This window comes from Xylocopa sonorina, chromosome 12 (genome assembly GCF_050948175.1).
Source record: "Xylocopa sonorina isolate GNS202 chromosome 12, iyXylSono1_principal, whole genome shotgun sequence".
Lineage (NCBI taxonomy): Eukaryota > Metazoa > Arthropoda > Insecta > Hymenoptera > Apidae > Xylocopa > Xylocopa sonorina.
This window is the reverse complement of record NC_135204.1, coordinates 7,725,296-7,745,227: the sequence shown is the minus strand read 5'-3', so window position 1 is coordinate 7,745,227 and position 19,932 is coordinate 7,725,296. Positions and strand designations below refer to the sequence as shown.

General features: G+C 38.8%; 5 protein-coding genes across 5 annotated transcripts; 2 read left to right on the top strand and 3 right to left on the bottom strand.

The window, feature by feature from the left end:
• The first annotated feature begins 246 nt into the window (after positions 1-246).
• LOC143429975 (zinc finger TRAF-type-containing protein 1 homolog) lies at positions 247-5,728 on the top strand. The gene is made up of 6 exons (XM_076905876.1): positions 247-786; positions 3,495-3,730; positions 3,799-4,010; positions 4,295-4,455; positions 4,541-4,743; positions 5,072-5,728. Exons 1-6 carry the CDS (start codon positions 553-555, stop codon positions 5,097-5,099), a joined length of 1,074 nt encoding a protein of 357 aa, XP_076761991.1. The 5' UTR covers positions 247-552; the 3' UTR covers positions 5,100-5,728.
• On the bottom strand, positions 5,699-13,426 carry LOC143429976 (atrial natriuretic peptide receptor 1). The gene is made up of 19 exons (XM_076905877.1): positions 13,289-13,426; positions 12,671-12,839; positions 10,962-11,127; positions 10,510-10,584; positions 9,966-10,245; positions 9,782-9,891; positions 9,442-9,630; positions 9,134-9,354; positions 8,605-8,844; positions 8,402-8,522; positions 8,136-8,344; positions 7,892-8,042; positions 7,547-7,706; positions 7,318-7,478; positions 7,073-7,239; positions 6,854-7,000; positions 6,584-6,776; positions 6,224-6,497; positions 5,699-6,111 (listed from the first exon to the last, which is right to left on the bottom strand). Exons 1-19 carry the CDS (start codon positions 13,386-13,388, stop codon positions 5,816-5,818), a joined length of 3,429 nt encoding a protein of 1,142 aa, XP_076761992.1. The 5' UTR covers positions 13,389-13,426; the 3' UTR covers positions 5,699-5,815.
• Positions 13,427-13,898: 472 nt separating this feature from the next.
• On the bottom strand, positions 13,899-16,041 carry Ttll1b (Tubulin tyrosine ligase-like 1B). The gene is made up of 9 exons (XM_076905878.1): positions 15,974-16,041; positions 15,658-15,789; positions 15,528-15,593; positions 15,272-15,450; positions 15,020-15,206; positions 14,745-14,946; positions 14,428-14,658; positions 14,121-14,230; positions 13,899-14,051 (listed from the first exon to the last, which is right to left on the bottom strand). Exons 1-9 carry the CDS (start codon positions 16,039-16,041, stop codon positions 13,922-13,924), a joined length of 1,305 nt encoding a protein of 434 aa, XP_076761993.1. The 3' UTR covers positions 13,899-13,921.
• A 1,769-nt stretch (positions 16,042-17,810) lies between these two features.
• Mrpl23 (mitochondrial ribosomal protein L23) lies at positions 17,811-18,797 on the bottom strand. Its single transcript, XM_076905483.1, has 3 exons — positions 18,658-18,797; positions 18,275-18,548; positions 17,811-18,186 (listed from the first exon to the last, which is right to left on the bottom strand). The coding sequence occupies exons 1-3, from the start codon at positions 18,669-18,671 to the stop codon at positions 18,031-18,033; spliced, it is 444 nt and encodes a 147-aa protein (XP_076761598.1). The 5' UTR covers positions 18,672-18,797; the 3' UTR covers positions 17,811-18,030.
• Positions 18,798-19,065: 268 nt separating this feature from the next.
• Positions 19,066-19,813, top strand: LOC143429842 (uncharacterized). The gene is made up of 2 exons (XM_076905653.1): positions 19,066-19,566; positions 19,658-19,813. Exons 1-2 carry the CDS (start codon positions 19,344-19,346, stop codon positions 19,792-19,794), a joined length of 360 nt encoding a protein of 119 aa, XP_076761768.1. The 5' UTR covers positions 19,066-19,343; the 3' UTR covers positions 19,795-19,813.
• Positions 19,814-19,932: the final 119 nt, after the last annotated feature.

The following is a 19,932-nucleotide window of genomic DNA, read 5'->3' as shown; positions in this document are numbered from 1 at the left end:
CGACTTATAATATATTTATTAAGACTGTTTAATAAAAGAGAATTAACTCGAGATCGACGGCAGACATTTCGACATTAATGATTATCTGTTTTGCAAATGTCTGAAGTGTCGATCTCAACAAAGTCGTGTTAAAAGAGATAGCGCAATAATATATTCAGACGAGGTCGAATCGTGTTGATCTCACAACCGGAGGATCAAGTGATAAGTTTCGAAGAATGGTATCGACGCGGCAATCGAGGCAAACAGACGGTAACAAAGTTCACATGGGGACGGTTTATCGATACACGTAATCCCTTACGGTTGGATCTTTTAATTAAACCAAGGCCACTTGGTGTGTCCTCGTTGGGAATAAAATCGCTAAAATAGTCACGTATCATGGAAACACGGACGCGCCTCGGCTTCTAACCCTCAAACGAGACACCTACCTGTTCGATAACGTCGCTCGCTCGCATCGGATCGGTGCTGTCCCTATCTAGGAGACTATTGCGTGGTCTGCGTTTGACATCTGCGCATATCTCACGCTCGTTCGTAGGAAAAATCAAAACAATCAATATGGCGGACCCGAGCAACGAAGCTGCATCGTCGAGTAGCGTTTCGGAGCAGGCCCCTCAGGCCACCCCGATCCGCGACGATCTCGAGAAAATAGAGGACTTCCTCGAGCCCGACAAAAAGCGTCGCAAACTGTCACGGAACGATGGGAAAACCGAGCAAAAGTTGGAACACCGCTTGGGCGGCATCCTCTGCTGCGCAGTTTGTCTCGATTTACCCAAGGCGGCCGTTTATCAGGTAAGTCCCAAATATTCTTCATCTAATACGTTCTCTATATTGCACGACACGTGCCGCCTTATACGTTACGACGCGAATTTATCAATATGCGTTCTATCGAACATGGTGTTTCGTGGGTATAACGAGCCCCCGACGATCGTTCCTCTAACGACGTCGTTCCTTTCCATCCGACATTTTCACCAGTGGCGGATAGGTGACCTCGTCGGTGCGATATGTACTATATATATATACATATATACACGTACGTATAGATATTAACCCAGCAAAGGGATCATTTATTATTTTTATTAATCCACGATATCGCACAGTGTGCATCGTGGCTGTTTGTTTGACTGTCCACCACCGAAATCGTCCTTTATTGTCTTCGGTGTGTGCCTCTGGTAGTTGCGAGAAACGTCGAAGCATAGTACACGTAATCGATCAAGTATTAGTACACACGAGATAGAAATAATGTTTGGTGTTTTGTGTTTAAATGTATATAATACTGTTTAATTTTTTTTTTAATAACAATTAAATATAACGACAGTGAATTAATGGCAAACAAAAATGAGAATCTCTGCTTGGGAAAAGAGAGGCGCAAAGAAAATTCTGGAGTTATTATATGTTGCTTCTCTACTTGTACGACTTGGTTTTTTAATACGTATACTTCCCTGATGGTTTTATATTCATGTTGCAATTCTGTTGAATTTTTAGACGATTAACAGCAGCCTTTAATATCACTTTATTTCTGTGTTAAATTCTTTCTCTCTCACTCTGCCCATTTTTCTTATCCTCCTTTTCTATTGACAATCATAACACACTTTTAACTAGTTTTTTACCCTTACAATAAAATTTTATTTTTCTAACATTGCAGGAAGAGAATTGTTAATAATTTTTTTGTTCTTAAGTCCTGATCATATAAATGTTTAAGGAAAATTTAACCCATTTTCTGTTGTTATTATTAGAAAAATCAAAAGATGTTTATCAATCGATATTATGTCTTCTTTAAGATAGTAATATAATCTAATTACAGGTAGGTAACTATATGTTTCCCCTAATAGGAATAATATTGAACATTTGAAAAAAAAGAACAGATGTATGAAGAACAGCCTTTAATTTGCCAAATACAAATGCCACAATTTAATTATCAACTATCTTTTGCTGTTAAATATACATTTATAAAATTGAAGAAAAAAAGAGAATAAAAATGTCCTCATACGTATAAAAATAACATTTTGCAATGGAATTTCCAATAGAAACGTTTAATATTATGATAGACAATACTGCCCTACTGTTTTTTCCATATAGTTTGTATTGTAAAAGTGACATCATATTTATGCATGCATGTTATGGTCATTCTCACTAACGATGTACATTTATGGCGAATTTTTTAAGTCATGCGAGAAAATAAGTAAAGAGAATTATTGTATGTATACATGCATGCCAATAATCCCATTTTTAGTAATCCTCTGTTATTAAATTTGTAGTATATCTCACATTTCACCCCGTACTCTGTTTATATTTTGTTCTCAGTTCTTTTTCCCAATTTTTATCAATGGCAATATACATATTTCTATATATAAATATACATATAAATATATATGTAACATATTCTATATTCGCTGTCCTCATTAACTGTGTAAAACAGTGAGAAGAATGTTGCGTTGAATCCAACCATGATAGAGGCACATGTACGGTGTAAGTTTATTTTTAATATGGTACGCAAGTTTGAACGTTGTATTCATGCATTTGTGAATTCGTAGTTACAACATATCCAAACATTCGGTTCTAATAAGTGATGCATATGTATAGACATACATATACTATACAATATTAATCAGAATTTTAACTTCACTCAAATAAAATCAATTAAGAGAATAGAAGCCTTTAGCTTATAGTATAACAATAGTTTTTTCTAATTAACAGAATATATTACGTTTATTGTATAAGAAGCAAAGCAAAAGAAGAAGGTCTATATTCACCTAAACATTAGTTACTAGGAGAAAGAGTTATTGTAGACCCATTATGCGTGGGAATTGATGTTTATCAATTATGATTAATAGTGAGAGAGTGAGAGTGAGAGAGAGAAAAAGCGTATACATTCCAGAAAAATCTGTATAACATGTATAGTTGGAAAGCATTGAACGAAAATAAATATTCTTAAAGGTTATTAGTTAGTTATTTCGCATTACGACACCCTTTTTCACTTGTCCCACGCATCATTATCCTTTTCTATTCCTTTCTATTATCAATATCGGCAGCATTAATGACAAATTGCTTCTCGTGATATAATATTCGCGCATTATTTAAAAAAAAAAAAACATCTATTGAACTTGAATTATTAATAGTGCCACTACGATTTTGTGTTTCAGGTTTAAAAACATCAAATCATGGTAATATACATGACATTAGTTCTGTTACTCTAGTTTGGCTAACGTTTGTTATAAGGGTTGTATTATGTACATTGAAAAAAAAGAAAATGCGAGACCATAGTATGGCAGCTTGTGCCAAATTTAAAAGGATAACTAATTTGTTGGGAGGAGAAGTGCATTTGCTTCTAAATAATTAAAAAGTTAAATTTAGCGCATAGCTGTATATACATTACAAAATATTAACGAAATACCGCAGGCTGATTAAAATAGCATTATAGTATTATCTACCATAAAAAGAAAATAATAATAAAATGATGTGAAGAATGTTAGTAATACATACTGCAAAAATGTTCACAGTGTACAAATGGACACTTGATGTGTGCCGGTTGCTTCACTCATGTCCTCGCAGATGCCAGACTGAGAGATGAAATGGCGACATGCCCCAACTGCAGAATCGAGATCAGCAGGACGTCGCCGTCTCGAAATCTGGCAGTTGAGAAGGCAGTGTCCGAGTTGCCAGCAGAATGTCAATACTGCGCGAAGGAGTTCCCAAGGAACTCCTTGGAACGCCATGAGACCATGTGCGAAGAAAGGTAATCAAAACAGAACCCTAGAACTAGACTAAGTAATATTAACGTTTGTTTATTATGCACGCGTGTAGAATATCCAGCTGCAAGTATAGTAGAATCGGTTGCCCTTGGCGTGGACCAAATCATGAGCGTCCGGAACACGAGGCACACTGCGTGCATCCACATCGTTCGGGACTGGACGTCATGGAGGCTCTACGCGATATCGATGCTCGTACCCTTGAAGAACGTAGGCTGTATGACAATGTCTTTGATCTTTTGTCGTACGAGAAAATCACATTCAACGGTCTGTATCAGTTTCCCGTGTATTAAGGCCCTCAAAACTCTCTCTTTTAGTCCTCTAGTTTAATTGAATAATCTACAAGAGATATATTAATTTTTGTTTCATCTAGCAGAGCAAAAGGATTAATCCTTTTCGTCAGATTTACTTAATCGTCTACCAATTTATATTTGTGTTCCTCTTTTTAATAATGTACCTTCACGATTGTCTTGCTCTTTCAATACTTTTCTGCCACTTTTAATAGCAAAGACGAAGAATACCAGTTATCGGTAGAATTTCCTCCTTTATAGATTTACAAATGAAGCCGTATCGCACAGACGAGTTTGTTCATAAACTGTTTTATGAAACGTCTCGTTTCACGGCGTTTAACAATCAATGGGTAGTAAAGGCTAGGATCAACAACAGTCAGCGTGATCCTACTCAGAGTTCTGAAAGAGACATGACCTATCAAGTACGTAAAAAGAAAAAGAGAAAAGAAGCACAAATCTGAAAGGAAATCGACACTTTTTGAAATACATTTTTTTAATACATTATAGTTGATTTTAAAAACGAAAACAACGTATCCACTACCGCTTCATTATCTGATATTAAAAGGACCATTCGGGGACATGAAAGTACAACCAAGAATACACAAATTCGAGTTCACAGACCAAGAAAATGAAAGTCCCTATTTACCATTACCTTTACCTGATACGGCAGAGTGCAATAGACTTCTTGCTGCAAGAGCTATTAGTTTCAGGTAAGAAAATGTAATCATATACATATGATAACTCTTTATTAGGTGGGTGTTTTAAAGAAGAGAACTCTGTCGCAATGCGAAGTTCTAGGTTTCCATATGCAAAGATTTATTTGCCACCACTCGATCAATCGCTTATTTTGTTGCACTTTTTTTGGAAACTTGTTCGCTCATTAATCTCTTGCACACGTTTGGGGATTCGTAATGGCAAAGTTTACCTATTGTCTTCATTACGTTCGCATGTTTTTGATGCTAACAATCTTCGTACGCGTGAATCTGACTCTTATATACACCCTGACAACGAGGCGTGTATCGCATTTTTCTGTTTCAGACTAATAATGTTCCTTGCATCCAAGTAGTTCGAGCGCAACAGTTGCTGTTGTCAAGATTTTACGGAAGATGAATTATAAATTGACACAACTTTTTAGATTTAACACAGCGATAAGAACATAGATCACACACAGAGAGGTTTATAATCGATTATTAGTAGCGTTTAACAGTAACGATAATAAAAGATAAAGATGCTAATTCTGCTGTAGTCTATACATACATACTACATTGAAGAAGAGAAGTTACACTGCGCGGATAGTATGACACAGGGGGGAAGGGGGGTTGTGTAGCAAAAGTAATACACAGGAAACAACACTTTTTTTGCTGAAACGTGCAATATCGAGTTTTCATTTGAAATTTTAGGAAGTCTTCTTTTTTTTTATCAACTCTTTAATTTCACCCAAGCTTCATCGTAGATCAGTTGTTGCTAGACAAGTGTATTAAATTGCACCACTATCGGTATCTAAAAATAAAACCGTTTCGAAGACAGATAAAAAAATATATTAACATTTTTCAATGAACAATTTAATGCACATGCCTGTCGACAAAAGCCTATCGCAGATTTCTCCTATTTATGTATAAATTAAATGTTATTGATGTAAAATCCCGAATTGACATATTGTAATAGAAACAAATTTAAATAAATTTATTATAATTACGTGTCCCGTTATTATAATTTAAGTTGTGAGGACGTCTACCATCGAACAATAATGCTTTTTACAGTTTACTGTTAAAATCGCGGTAATTACACGGTTTGTTGCAACTCTGATAAATTAATGAACGTGTTATTGTTTGTTTTCGGGCCGTTCGTGTTGTTGTGCGGAAATATCAGCGGGTTCAGATTATTTTCCGGTGTACTGACGCTATGCTTGCGGTATTTTGGAGTTGGAGGTCTTGGATCCGGCTCTGAACAACCTTTTAACCAGTAGGAGGTAACTCTGCCTTTCCCTTTTAATTCCACTTCACCTCTGAGCTCCAAATCAAATGTTCCAAATTTATCCAATATACATTTCGTTGCCTCAGAGACGTGTATCCGCAGAGCTACATTAAACGTTTGTTAAAAAAGAAAACGTGAAAAAATCGACCGACAGAAGTTTTCGCGTGAACGACGAGTTTGAGTCAGGAAGACATTTCATTGTTAAAAGTAACTTACGTAGCCCTGAAGACTCCATCCTCGACGCAGTGTTCACTGTGTCACCGAACAGACAATAATGCGGCATCTTCTGGCCGACAACCCCGGCGCAGACTGGACCACTGTGCACGCCGATTCGAACGCTTAACTGTGCGTTTTGTTTGTGCATTATCGTGAAAGATCGCACCGAATCAAGAATCGCCAGGGTCATCAGAGCAATCTCCCTGGCATGCTCGTCGCCGTTCCTCTCTGGTAACCCGGAAACCACCATGTACGCGTCTCCTATTGTTTCTACCTTGTTTCAATCATGTAAAGCGTGATATTAACTAATGCACCTGAATTTTACAATTTTTCATGAACACACGAGTGACATCGAGGTACCTTGTAGACGTCGTAGAATTCAATGATGCGGTCGAACGTGCTGTAAAGATCGTTCAAGAAATCTACCACTTCCATCGGCGTGCTTTGCGCGCAGAGGGCTGTGAAGCCAACGATGTCGCTGAAGTAAATCGTCACGCACTCGAACTGCTCCGGCTGCACCAGTTCACCAGCCATCAGCTGACAAGCCACTTGTCTGTGTTATTAAAATAGTGGTAGGTAATAATTTAAACATGATTTTCATGTATCATGTATACGCAAGCTTATCGTTACCTTGGCAGCACTTGATAAAGAAGCTCTTCACTTCGTCGCTTCTCTAAACTCAACTGTTCCGTCTTTTCTTCCACGAGGGCCTCTAAATTGTTCGCGTACTGCTCCATACGTCTCAATAAATCGTCCATTAAATTTTCACAGTAGCCCCTGAAAGATTGGACGGTCCTGAGTTGAAGGACATTTTTTTAAACGGACATTGAATGTCTCTTTAAGGTTTACTTCATAATGCCACGTATAATTCCTCGAATTGTATGAAATGACGGTCGTTCTTCAGGGACTTCGTTCCAGCATCTCTCCATTAGAGACAGGATGTCTGGTGGACAGTCTTTCGGCATCACTTCCGGCCTGAATGGTGGCGTCTCTGATGCTGCGACGCGACTGACGATCTTTGCAAGATTTGTACAATTGTAGTAAGATTCGAAGAGTAGTAGAAGCTATAATCATAATATTGGTACATTATATACCTCCTGAGAAGTCATGAATGATTTTACAGATTCGTATGGGCCACCACGGATGACAATTTCCTCCAAGATGATCGCGAAGCTGTAAACATCCCCTTTCTGAGTTGCTGTGCTGCCAGGTGTCACAGTCAATGGTAACAGCTCCGGTGCAATCCATAATAATTCTATGAAAATAAATATTAGCAACAGCAAACGATTTCTAATACATTTCCTACAAATTCTGTTCACGTACTAGCATAGTAATTATCGTCCATAATTAAGTCTGAAGGCGTGGTGAGAGTTTTAAGGCCAAAGTCTGAAATCTTTAATACGAAACGACCGTCGATCAAACAGTTACAGGATCGAAGCTTCCCGTGAGCTGAAACTTCGCTGGCATGAAGATAAGACATTCCCTATAAAAAGAAATAATTTGTTGTCCTCTAGATTCTTTAGCAATGTAGTTAAATAAAAATTGTTTATTAATATCGATGAGTGAATGAAGAAAATTAAGTAAATGTTAAACTAGTATATAATTTATTTAGCCTTGTATAGAGTTAAATGAAATGAATGTATGATATAACTTCTGCACCTGCTCTACCTTGGCGATATCGTGGATCAGAGACATTCGAAAATTCCAATCTAATTTAATAGCTTCGTTTTCTAGTACATCTTTCAGGGAACCTCGAGGACAATACTCTGTCAGAATTAATACCGTTGGCGAAGGGGAGCAGAGGCATGCACCAATAAATCTGAAATTCATTTTCAATGTTCCATATGGTTATTGAAATTATAATCATTAATAGTTAAATGTACTTTCATTATACAATACATTATCTTTATACCTGACAGTATTCTCTGAAGTGACGTCTCGTACTTGTTTAATCTCCCAGAGCAATTTCTTCGTGACATCGACAACTTTCTTCTTAGTAATCTTCTTAATGGCCACTCTTTCTCCCTTATAAATTCCAATAGTAGTGAATACCGTGGTTGGTGGTAAGGACTCGCAACTGAATTGCGAACCTCGACGAATACGCTGCTCCAGACCGAAATTCTGAAGGGATACAATACAATTTACTGTGGGATTTTTATTTTAATCGCTTACACTCACCTCAGCTATCGCTTGGTGCAGATTGATCTTCGAAGAAAAGGGTTTCCCTATCTCCAGAAGCAGTTCTTCAGGTCTGATCCTCCAGGACATGTTGTTCAGATCAGCTGACAGTCTCAGATGCCTGTAAAGTCGCACAATAATTTACCAATCATTCACATCAAAATATTATAAACTTTAACAGTACATGGCAAAAGATAACTAGCCTGTATAACACACAGGTTGCAGCAACAGCAACAAGCAGAAACACGGCGAGGGCTAAACTGGCGTAAGCGACGAAAGTGTACGCCTCCGTTCTCGAGGTGCAGACTGGGTCGTTTCCTAAAAATCCGCATTCAGGAACATCAGCTGGTGGACCTTCTCTCCCGCCAGGCCAGTGAATCTTCTTCCCAGCCACTGGACTGTACTCACGATTCAATCCCAAGTAGTGTGCCACCACTTCAAACCTAGACATATCACGCTAACGTTATCTCAACGCATCGCTGGTGCCGTGTGTCAGCTATTTCGTAGGGAAGTTGTTGTCACAAAATGGTTGGATTTGTCCTTGCTATTTTCAACTGGCCAGGCATGCATAATTGCCTCATCAGAGATTCAGTTTCGAATTCAAAAGGAAATGGGAGGGAGATTTCGAAGGGATGACGCTTTCAAACTGAATGTGCCCAGCTGGCTAGCAGAATGCCGCTTGATTAGCATGGCGAACGCATCTGAGGAATGGTTGGCTTAATTGACGCTGACCTTCCAGTGATAGGATCTAAATCCAGGATGCTATAGTCCGCGTCGCGGTCACCATTGTCGTCGATCCTCACGTGTCCTGTAATACCAATGAAGTCCCGGTCCCACATCCTCCTCGTTATCGATATGCCGTCCCTGATGTCCCCATCCTCGGCTAGAGTTTCGTTCAGCGCTATCCCAAGCAAATAGACGCCATCGTAGAAGGCTCCAATAAAGAAATTCACCTGGATGAATTCGTTATCGTGTAAGTTGTATCGCCTTTTAATTAATTTTAGATTTATGGTAGGAATTTGTATTTAGTTCTCCTTTACTTCTTCTCCTTCCGAGAATGTGTAATTGTAGTCGGTTTGAGCCCTTTGCCGGACACTTTCAGCGAAGTCCTGGAACCTTGGACTGGTCGGTTGCAAAAGAGACACTCTGAGCAGGGCTTCGTAGGCTTTCCTCGCGATGGAGTCGTCCTCGTCCCCGACTTCCCAATCGTGGTCGCCCCAATAGGAACCCTGATTTACGTTTAAATATTTCACTATTTTAATATTTAAATTTGAATTCAAATTTCTTAATGTTTAAATTTAAATACTTATTTAATGTATTTATAGGTTGAACGGCTGTTCAAATTTCATGCATTCCTCCAGTACGTGTGGAATTTCTTACTTGAAATATCTCAACGTCGAGGAACGCCCAATCGCCTCTTGTCATTTCCAAATCGTGCGCTGCCAACATGAACTTCCTGACCAGAGCCCCTCGAACGCTAAGGATCAACACTATCGAACAGATCCCGCGAGCATTATTGAAACAGAAGCCAGTTTTACGATTCAGATACATTCGTGGTAATTACCTCTTGCGTACATACTAGCGTCGCGTAGATAGAAGTGGTACGACTCGTCCTCGGAATTTCCATCGAGTTCCCTGACGAATTTCAGCAGTCCATCTTTCCTCAAACCGTACTCCAAATTCTTCCCGACCGTCCACGAGAACAAATCCGATCTATCCAGTAACAATGCCACGTGGGACCATCCGAATTCCTTGAAGATACTGGAGAATACCAATCGAAGTCGGCACTGGCAATAGGACATCCTGGTCAGAGTGGGATACTTGGTTTTGTCTTTAAAGATTCCCTTAAAGAAAGAAAGAAATTGTGAAAGATCCAGGTCAGATTCTTCTTCCCTCGAGTTACTATTTTTTCATTGTACTCTGAGCTGATCTTAACAAGCGCGCGACTAATTAAGGATATTAATTGTGTCGTAAATAGGAAAGAAGTATCGGGAGGCGCATTCTCGTATTATTTTCCCGGCCGAACGAGCCCGTTGCACGCGATAATTAGGCGAATAACGCGATCAATTAACGTAACGAACGTAGAACCGCGTTTAGAATCATCTTACCGAGCTTTCGTTTTTCCATTTATTGATCCTGCCGAGAATGCCAGATGTTACAGAGAGTTCCCCTTCCGACGGTGGCTTGATTGTTCGGAAACACCATAATTAGACGAATTAATACATGTACGAATGTAATCATTCTTATCGTCGTACATTTTGCAATTTTTATTCGTAGACATGTGTACACTGTAAATCGTTATTACACGAACGATAGCAATTTTATATTTCCTTCTTTTTTCTTCTTCTCAATAGAAAACAGTGCTATTATTAGCACAATTGACTCTCTATTAGATTAATTAAAGCAATTAGAACTAATTTATCATCTACTTATTAATTCTAGAAATTGATTACCTCTTAAGACACTAGAATCTATCATAATTAGAGTAGGCTGTTACTCTGCGTTACGAAAATTAACAATTACACCACGGAAAGTTGTAATTATTGAGAATATACGGTACTTGGTCACCCATTCCCGTGATTATGGGAGTGTTCCAGTAGGCGGCGAGCCTCGCCACGGGTTCGAGGGCGAAAGCGCAAGCTGGACCGATAAACGCGATCACGTTGTCCCGGAAGTGCATGTCGGCCGCCAAACCCGGTGCCTCGGCACCGCTGCATGATGGATAGCTGGAAACGATACAACAGAATGCTACACCCAGTACGTACAAGCCACGGACAAAGTATCGAACCCGTCTTTTCCTGTTTCTTCAATATTTAATTCGATCAATCTCATTAGAGGAAAACGATTTGCAATAATGAAAAGAGAAATGAAGGCTCCTTCTAACTCCCTGTCCAACATTTACAGTATGCGCCAAGTTCGAGTTACCACGTGTTCACCGTGTGCCGTTTTTCCCGCGATACGATTCCAAGTCGAAGATCGTGGGAAGAGGAGAACGACGTGGCGCGGGGCAGCGTTTGTCGGAATCAAACAATATCAAGAAAGGCACAGAGGGTGGTAAACGAGTTGATGGATGATCGTGTTCCAACGTGCAAACACATCGAAGGTGATCGAATTACAGGGCCGAAGGGAAAGGAGAACGATCGAATCGAGGGAGGTGGCGGCTGGCCGCCGGCGCGGGATGTATCCTACCCTCCTCGGGGAATCCGTGGAACGTTCGAAACGCACGTACGCGTTGTGTGATTGATAATTGTTAGGGGCTGGCAGAGATGCAGTGTCATTCCGTGTGTAAAGAACGTGTCCGAGATAATGATAGATTAATCGTATCGGTGAATGGGCAATGATTGGATTACTGACCGGGTCCACGGGATATTATCGTGCTCGGACGATTCTTGCCCTTCGTCCCACCCTTCGTTAACGAATTGTAACCTGGGTTAACTAATTCCGCTAGATTATTCTAATTCCTTCGTGTGCTGATCGAGGATTGGACAAATAAGAATTTGGCTTGGGGATTTTAGTTGTTTATATTTGCCTGGAAATGCTTGGTACTTGATGTATTAGGGTGTAACAGATGGTACCTTGTACTTTATACGCAATGTAGCTTTGATATTGGGTATGCTTGATCATTTGGATCTTTCTGTGCTTGGCTCTTTTGGTATTTGGTACTCGTGGTAGCTACTTTGAGTGTTTAATACCTCTGTGATGTTCAGTACCTCTATTGTCTAGTATTCTCGGTACTCGTTAGTGCTCGGAAATGAGAGCTCTGTATTCTTTAACATTCAATATTTGCCAGTCAATATCAGTTAATTAATTTGCATCATTCAGAACTTGTTCATGTTGCATTCATGAATTGCTAATGTTCTCTCTGAATATATTTCATGGATCTCAGTTGGAATTTCAGAAAATTCTTCTGGTCCCGCATAGCCATGATCGTATATTCAACGAATCTCGCCGTTGAACGCCTGGTTTTTGCGCTGAACGTCTGTGCAATTGAATTAATGTAATGACATGGAAGCGATGGCAACGCGTGGTCAGCGGCGAATCAACTTACGTAGGGTCACGCGTACTCGTAATCTAGGACATGCATCGCCTTTTTTTTCTACGCAAGCGGAATATCAATTGACGTGCACACTATTTTCCATAATGCATCGAACACTCGATGAAAAGATAAAGTCAAGTTTTTGTTACACTTACAACACGAAACACCACTTAGAAAGTAAAGAATGATTTGCAGAGAGAGAACAGACGAGGGTTGCACTCTGTCGATCCTACCTTTCTTCAACTTTGCGTAATTTCACGTTGTGGACACTCAAAAATTCGTTTACTTCAGCCAAGGCGAGGTCCACGGCTGGTCCACATCTCTCGAGATCGAAAGGACTGTTCAGATGAGAAGCCATGAGGACGCCGACATTGTAGACCATCGGGGAGTATTCATAATCCGCTGGATCACCGGAACAGAACAGAACTGATATTTGATACAAGTTTTTTTTCGAATTTTCCAGAAACGATCGAGAGGTAAACCGAAGGGGAAATTGGGAAATCGAAACGTTCCAAGTGAAACAATCAGACGTCATCGCGCCAAGCGAGTAGAAGAAGTCGTTGCTGTGCCAGCCGTCGAAACAAATCGCACAGAAAGTATGATTATTTCATTCATACGCGCAACTGCTCGTGACATCAAAAAGGGGCAGGCTGGATACACGATTTCACGGTTTTACGTTCCCAAATTTTCATTCTTGTTTTACAGTTAACAGTAGGTTAATAAAATTGTTCAGCAAAATATACACAAGGGAGAGAGAAAGAAAGGGGATTAACATTTTCAATTTTTTACATTTCACTTGCATACTTGGATATTATTTATTCACAACGCTTGATTAAATATTATAAACTCACCTGGTAAAACGTTGACGAAACACAATATTTGAAAAACCACTGCGATTGTCAGGAACTTCGTGCTCACGTATAACACCTGTTTACACAAACAATCCTCCATTCTCTTTACAGACGATTGTTTTAACGACAAAAAACGTTACGTCCAATTGACATGATTTGATTTTACTAGAAAGAAATTAAGATTAGACTGCCGATGAAGGGATATTATTTGTAAACTCAATCAGAAACTTTGCGTAAGGTGGTCACACATCGAATAGAACATCGCTTAGAATACATCCAAGACATTCCTGACTAGGAGTCATCCCCTAATATACCGATTCACATAACGCGTTGGTATTAACGCGTCGGTTATTTATTACACGATTCGATATCCTCGATGTCCGCGTTTCTTTCCTTTCCGGAAATCTCGACGAGTTACGATAAATTGTGTTGTGCGCGAGCAAAACAAACTGGCCGGAATATATGTATTTCGAAGATTTGGTACATGCGCTTTGACGCCGTAGCCCGCGGACCATGCCTGTTGCATCTACGCATGCCTCGTGTCTCCGTACGATCCAGGGGATACTAATTTCTCGGAAAACAACGTACGTCTATTGTGAATTTCTCCTTTTTAATACTGCGACAAACGGATATTTATTTCCATTTGCTCGAGGAGCCACGATACTTCCCAGACTCCTTCTCCTCTTGAGCGCATATGTCTTCGTCCAGGAGAAGCTCGAAATTTCCTAACGCTTCAGGCGGCGGACATTTGTTCCATTTCACGCTGGATGGGATCAAGTTTAATTAAAACCGAGAAGGGTGTTTCGTGGAAACGAATTTTGCAGAAACTTACTCAGGGACACCGTCGGGTGGTATTACGATCGAGATTATGTTGTCGATTAATTTGTATTTTAATATTCGATCGTTCACTGTGGTAGAGGTGAGCGATGGAGACGCGTTCACCTGAAAATATACAGAATTCAGCTCAATTTGTAGAATAGTACTGTAAAATGAAATAAAGTAAGCGAAGAGAAAATTCGGAATTCTACATTGTATTCGTAATTGCGTTACTGTGTGCAACTCGTACTGTGACGTACGACTTGTGACGCAACGATCGTTTCAAGTAGAAGTTAAAGGAGTTATCAACAGATTAAGTGAACCTCTATGAGCCACGGCTTAAGGTCATTATCGATGATGATATCATAGCCGTAGCATTCGAAACAGTGTCGATCGTTTGCCATAACAGGAGCGACAGCTTTCAAAGAATGCACGATGCACCAAGTGATGTTAGCGAACAGCTTCTGCGTGACTGCTTTTCCACGCGTGCTCTCCAAATACAATCTCAAATTGTGTACGCTCAGCTTACCCCCGTGTTTGCTATTATACTCCTCCTGAAACAGGAACGCTCTCGCTGAAACTTTATGCCGTTTCAATTTATTCGTTTTTGTTTAAAGAAGGTAGTATATAATTCACTTACGCCATGCTTTTGTACGGATACGTTCGTCAAGTGCACGTACATGTTATCCAGCTCTTGAATACTTGTGTCGTATTTGACTGTACAGAATCGACAGAATCCCAGTTTGAATAGATACGCTTTCAATGGTCGAAAAGACGTAATGAGAACGTACAAACGGAGATCGAATTTCTTGCCACCGATGAGAAGTGGATTGTCTATGTACCTATGCGTTTGTTGCAAATATCAAAAGGAATTCTAACTCATTCAATTGCAAACCTCGATCGAATCTTGTGTACCTAGATATCACGTATGATTCTTTTGTCAAATTAGGATTGAACGGGTTTTTCGCCTCTCGAGACCATTTCTTCAATTTGCTCAGTTTGTTTATCAGAAATATCCCAGCACCCTGTGATTTCCCGCACGGCTTCATGATCCACGTGCTCTGTGGCGACTTCCGGTATTCCTCCACGAACATGTTATAATCTACGTAAAAATGTCTCATTTTAAACACGGTAATTATAACAGTCACTATACTAATGATAATCTACCTGCCGGCAAAACGAATGTGACTGGTATGAAATCGAGGTAAAGATATTTCCCTGGGCCATCGCCTCTTTCTGCCAGAGGATTTCCTTCGCGCTCTAATTCCTTCCGGTAACGCTTTATATTTTTCACCAACAGATCTTTCCGTGTAAGTTCGTAATGATTCGGGAAATGATTAATCATCCTAAAAAGAAAAAAGACTAATTATATTTGATCGAAGTCCGTGAAAGTTTGTCTGTTTTAAAAGAAGAGGTATTCAACTGTTTGTCGTCCATCCTATATCCGGTTTCCACGCTGAATATATTTCTGCACGACTGTGTGACCGCCCTATACAATGAAAAAGTTTTTTTCGTAAAATGCTATTTTTTATTTCATTAAATATGAGTGTTACCAATAAAAATTCCAATCATCTTCGGGACCAACTTGCACCCATCCCCTCTTCTCGAAGTTATGTACTATCACCGTCTTCTCCACGTCCGTACAAAACGTCACTTTCGTTTTATCTGTTCCACCTGTCGATATCCTGCAAAATAACGATTCTTTGAAGTTCTCTGAATCTTTTTGAATTTCTTGAATCTCTTTACAAACAAGAAGCAACGATAGCTAATCATTTATCGTTGCAATAATCGCGCTTTTTTTTCTAAACTATTGCATGAACTGATACGGTTCGTGTTTTCCGTCATTTTCTATTTCTCTTCATTCTTTACCTGCCATGATTGGTAGAGATACTCAGATTTGCAAAACGTTTATTTTCCGCCACCACACCGGTCGCCATATCCTCTGGTACTACCAGTTAGATCGATTCACCGTGGATACAAGAGTTCTTCAAATTACTCCCGAGGAGTGTGATAAATAAGCAGCAAAAGTAAGTCGAGAATAAAATTCGCGTTAAATAGTATCGATTAATTTTGCTGCGTTTAATTTACTGAACCATTTACTCGTTGCCCTACTTTCTTTTTTGCATAATGTACGCATATTTTATTGCATACATTTGTAATTACATTTCTTAAGTTCCGATCGTAACTTAACTCGCTATCAATCATATGATGATTAAATTATTTAAATTCATGATTTATGTTACATTATGCTCAATGTCTTAATGTTAATAGATCAATCATTATTTTACCTTCTCGCCATGATTATTTATGCTGTAACATGCTTCAGATACGATCAGAATTTTAGTTTCCATTTCATAGAATAATCTGGGTATCCTCGCAAGGAAAGGTTAAAATTTGGTTAAATCATTAAGGATCTGATTCGTTCGGGTTAGTTCGGCTTGAGAAGTTCGGCAATGCATTGTAAGATAATCGGCTGATTTCAAGTGTGTTTACGTCGCGCTTATTTATTTTCAACTGTATAGGTCGGACGTTTCACGTGCCAGAAACGCGCGAGCGTGTCGAGCGGGAAGATCGTTGCGCGATCGTGCTCCTTATCCTTTCAACAAACGACAAGCTGTCTGAGAAGAAAAACGTAGAACGTTTTTTGGAGAAGATCAGCGAAGGACCATCGAGAAGATACAGTGAGACAGATCTGACTACTTCCCAGGTATTTCGCGTGTATAATCGCTGTAGTTTTAAGGTGTCATTATAGTGACCGTCGAATTGTTTTCTTCTGTACATTGTTTCGTTACGTTCTTACACGAATGTTAGACGCGTAGTCAAGAATGTCGTCTCATTTTGTCGAAACGACGCGAATTAAGCGTTAAAAGCCGGCCACAAAGAGACGATTATTACTCGCGCACCGGAAATTAAAGGCCCCTCGAGAGCACCAAAAGCGTCGCAGTTGCGAGTGAATCATGTTTGCGCACAGGAATTCGTGTCATGAGTTTACGATTCGAAATGCGTCTTTCGTCAGCTAAGCCGCATTTTAGAAAGTATTTATTAAATAGATCGAATTGTTTGCATCGCTATTTCTATTAGCGTTCTCGAACATTATGCAAAGAAAACATCCGAGTTGCGCATTTACATGTACGAACGTATAAGCTGTTATGTTATTATTTTCTTCGAAATTACATGCTTCAAATGTCGTAAATAATGAACGTTGAATAACATTTAATCAAGGATGAACAAAATGTGTGGCAATGCAAAAGTTGGTAAGACTAATGCATTAACAATGAGCATGGGAAGAGGAAGAGGAAGAGGAAGAGGAAGAGGTATTGCTCAAAACAATGTATCTAAGAATACATGCCTGTGCCATAGGCCTTACGGTTTTGTACTGTGCAATGTTTGTGGTTACTGGACAAAGGGCAGAGTACGTCATTTCTGCCCTATTCATCCACAGGTGTGACGCATGTATCGGAAAGAGTCGTTTGCATTCTCCAAAGTTATATTTTAATTTTAATCTTCGTAAGGTCTGTTTAATTTTCTTTTCCCTCTAAGCGTTTGTTTCTTTTTTTTTCAGACAGTTTTTTTGTTGGATATTACACAATGTCCCCAGTGTAAATCCTGCGGTTTTATGCTGACTGAATTTTGAGTTAAACGGTAAAGGGAGATGAATATATATCTTACATGACTATACGTTAAAAATCATGTATAGGTACGTTGATATGTTTTTTTAATTTTGTTATTATTATTTTTACTTTTATTTGTGTTATTACATAGATATTATTCCATATTCTTTCATTGTTAATTTAATATTATGTCTATGTAATACAATTATTAGATAACAGTATTAAGTTATTGTAATAAGTGTAGCAGTATTACATGAAAAAATACAGATTAGCTTTAGTAGACTTTATCTTATTCTTGGTACTATGCTGGCAGTTTTATCCTCTAAACCAGCTGGGGAAACCGGGTACTTTACTAGGTTTTGTAAACTGTTTGTAGTTGTTTTCTAGTTCCTGTATTCTTTCTTTATGTTTATCTTCGTCCGTGGCTACTGCAGGAAGTAGGTCCGGAAATGTGAATGATTCGTTTTTCGGCTGCAATGATACAAAATTTATCGATTCTTTACACGGAACAAATCACTTGGTATTGTAGATATTTTCGTTTTCATTTATTAATATTTACTAGAACGATGTAAGCCACTTTCACGTCGTCTTCCTTCATAATAAATTTTTGTATCCTCCTCGTTTTCCCAAGAGCAATTCTGGTTCTCACGTGCACAGGATTGACATTATAAATTTTTTCCAAATAGTTTTTTACATCGTACCTGGTCATCTCCATAGAACAGTGGAACTGTACTACATTTTTTGGTTGGTCGTGTTCTGGTCTCACCAGTTTCATCCAAAAATTTGGAAGAAATACCCTAAGCTGTGGATTGCCAGGTTGATATAAAGGATAGCTGTAACATTGATTGAAATTATGTTAATATCAAGCAATTTATTTCTACTAAATTTTTCATTGAATTTACTCGAAGCACTAATTATTATTGTAAGGATATCTGTACTTACAAACGAGTAGACATTTTGCTTTTGAGCTGTTAAAGTAATTCGAAATTCATATATAGTATCACTGATTTAATTGTTTAAATCCATGTGAAACATTATTATTAACTCACAGTGTGATTATGGTTATGTTATAAGCTTTTCTTCCTTCATACTAGATGGCGCCACAGATAGGCCTCCCTGAAGAATTAGACAACTTTACAACTTTTTAATTCTTTTATTTTCTCCTGTGTTATCATTTAATAAGTACAATCAAAACAATAGTTTCTGTTATGAAATTAATAACACAAAAATTAGTTGCATATAAATTGAGATCATTGGATATCAAACTATGTCAACGACATCAAGTATTTTCTTCATCATACGTCCATTTAAAATTATATCCATTTTCGCGGTTCAGCAGAATCGATACATCACTGATTTGATAATCGATCCTGCGAAACGTTCAGCTTTTGAACCAGATTCTTCATTCTGCGAAAGTGACGTTCACGTATATTTCGGCAATGACTTTTCTCTTTGGCTAAATTGACAAGAATATGGTTCACGGAATTGTTTCGAAACCGGACATGCTTTGACAACGCTACGTGTCAAGAGGAGATCTTTGTTACTTTTGCGAGGAACAATTAAAGATTACACTCAAGGTTAGACTTCAACGACTTTCGGAATTTCGTTAAGAGCATTTCCGAACGAAGATGAGCTGCGATCTGTTACCGGAATGGTTGAATCTCTTCTTGGACGACGTAGAAACCACTTTATGTTTACCTATATTGCTCATTATGATTCTTTGCACCGCCCAATTCATAATCAATCACGCTATGGACATTGGACTTACATTTTACCAAAATGTGATGCAAAAGTTGGGCGACGAGGAGGAAGAAGTTGAAAAGGGTGAAAATTTAATGAGCAAGATCAGAGGTTCATTATAGATATTAAACAAATATTTTCTTTCTACTTTTCTTCAGCAGGATCAGATTGCTAATTAATGAATAACTTTTTTTTTTCGCAGGATTTTTATGCGGTTGCGGTATTTCGAACGGCTTTGGGAGCGATTCGAAACCGGAAGAGCTGCAGGCGCCATCAATGGTTAGACCGATCTCGCGGGAAGAGGAATGGGATTATTGCGAGGACGACGATGAAAATTAATTAACACGTATATCGCAAAGAAAAAGAACATCGTTCGATAAGTACCAAAATAAAATTTTTATGTCGCATGCATTTTAAAGTTGTTAATTAACGGTATGTTTACTTAAGAGGATAACGTAATGGTGGTTTATAATACGG

Coding starts and splice junctions, on each gene's coding strand:
- Mrpl23 (XM_076905483.1), bottom strand. Junction 18,187..18,274: donor AAGTGGCTTACATCGTTCTA/GTAAATATTAAT, acceptor GTATCATTGCAG/CCGAAAAACGAATCATTCAC.
- LOC143429842 (XM_076905653.1), top strand. CDS start 19,344: ATGAGCTGCGATCTGTTACCGGAATGGTTGAATCTCTTCTTGGACGAC. Junction 19,567..19,657: donor TTTAATGAGCAAGATCAGAG/GTTCATTATAGA, acceptor TTTTTTTCGCAG/GATTTTTATGCGGTTGCGGT.
- Ttll1b (XM_076905878.1), bottom strand. CDS start 16,041: ATGGCGACCGGTGTGGTGGCGGAAAATAAACGTTTTGCAAATCTGAGT. Junction 15,207..15,271: donor CACATTCGTTTTGCCGGCAG/GTAGATTATCAT, acceptor ATTTTTACGTAG/ATTATAACATGTTCGTGGAG. Junction 14,231..14,427: donor TTAAGCCGTGGCTCATAGAG/GTTCACTTAATC, acceptor GTATATTTTCAG/GTGAACGCGTCTCCATCGCT.
- LOC143429976 (XM_076905877.1), bottom strand. CDS start 13,388: ATGGAGGATTGTTTGTGTAAACAGGTGTTATACGTGAGCACGAAGTTC. Junction 7,707..7,891: donor TGATCCACGATATCGCCAAG/GTAGAGCAGGTG, acceptor TTCTTTTTATAG/GGAATGTCTTATCTTCATGC. Junction 7,001..7,072: donor ATTATACGTGGCATTATGAA/GTAAACCTTAAA, acceptor CCAATCTTTCAG/GGGCTACTGTGAAAATTTAA.
- LOC143429975 (XM_076905876.1), top strand. CDS start 553: ATGGCGGACCCGAGCAACGAAGCTGCATCGTCGAGTAGCGTTTCGGAG. Junction 787..3,494: donor CCAAGGCGGCCGTTTATCAG/GTAAGTCCCAAA, acceptor AAATGTTCACAG/TGTACAAATGGACACTTGAT. Junction 4,456..4,540: donor AAAGAGACATGACCTATCAA/GTACGTAAAAAG, acceptor AATACATTATAG/TTGATTTTAAAAACGAAAAC.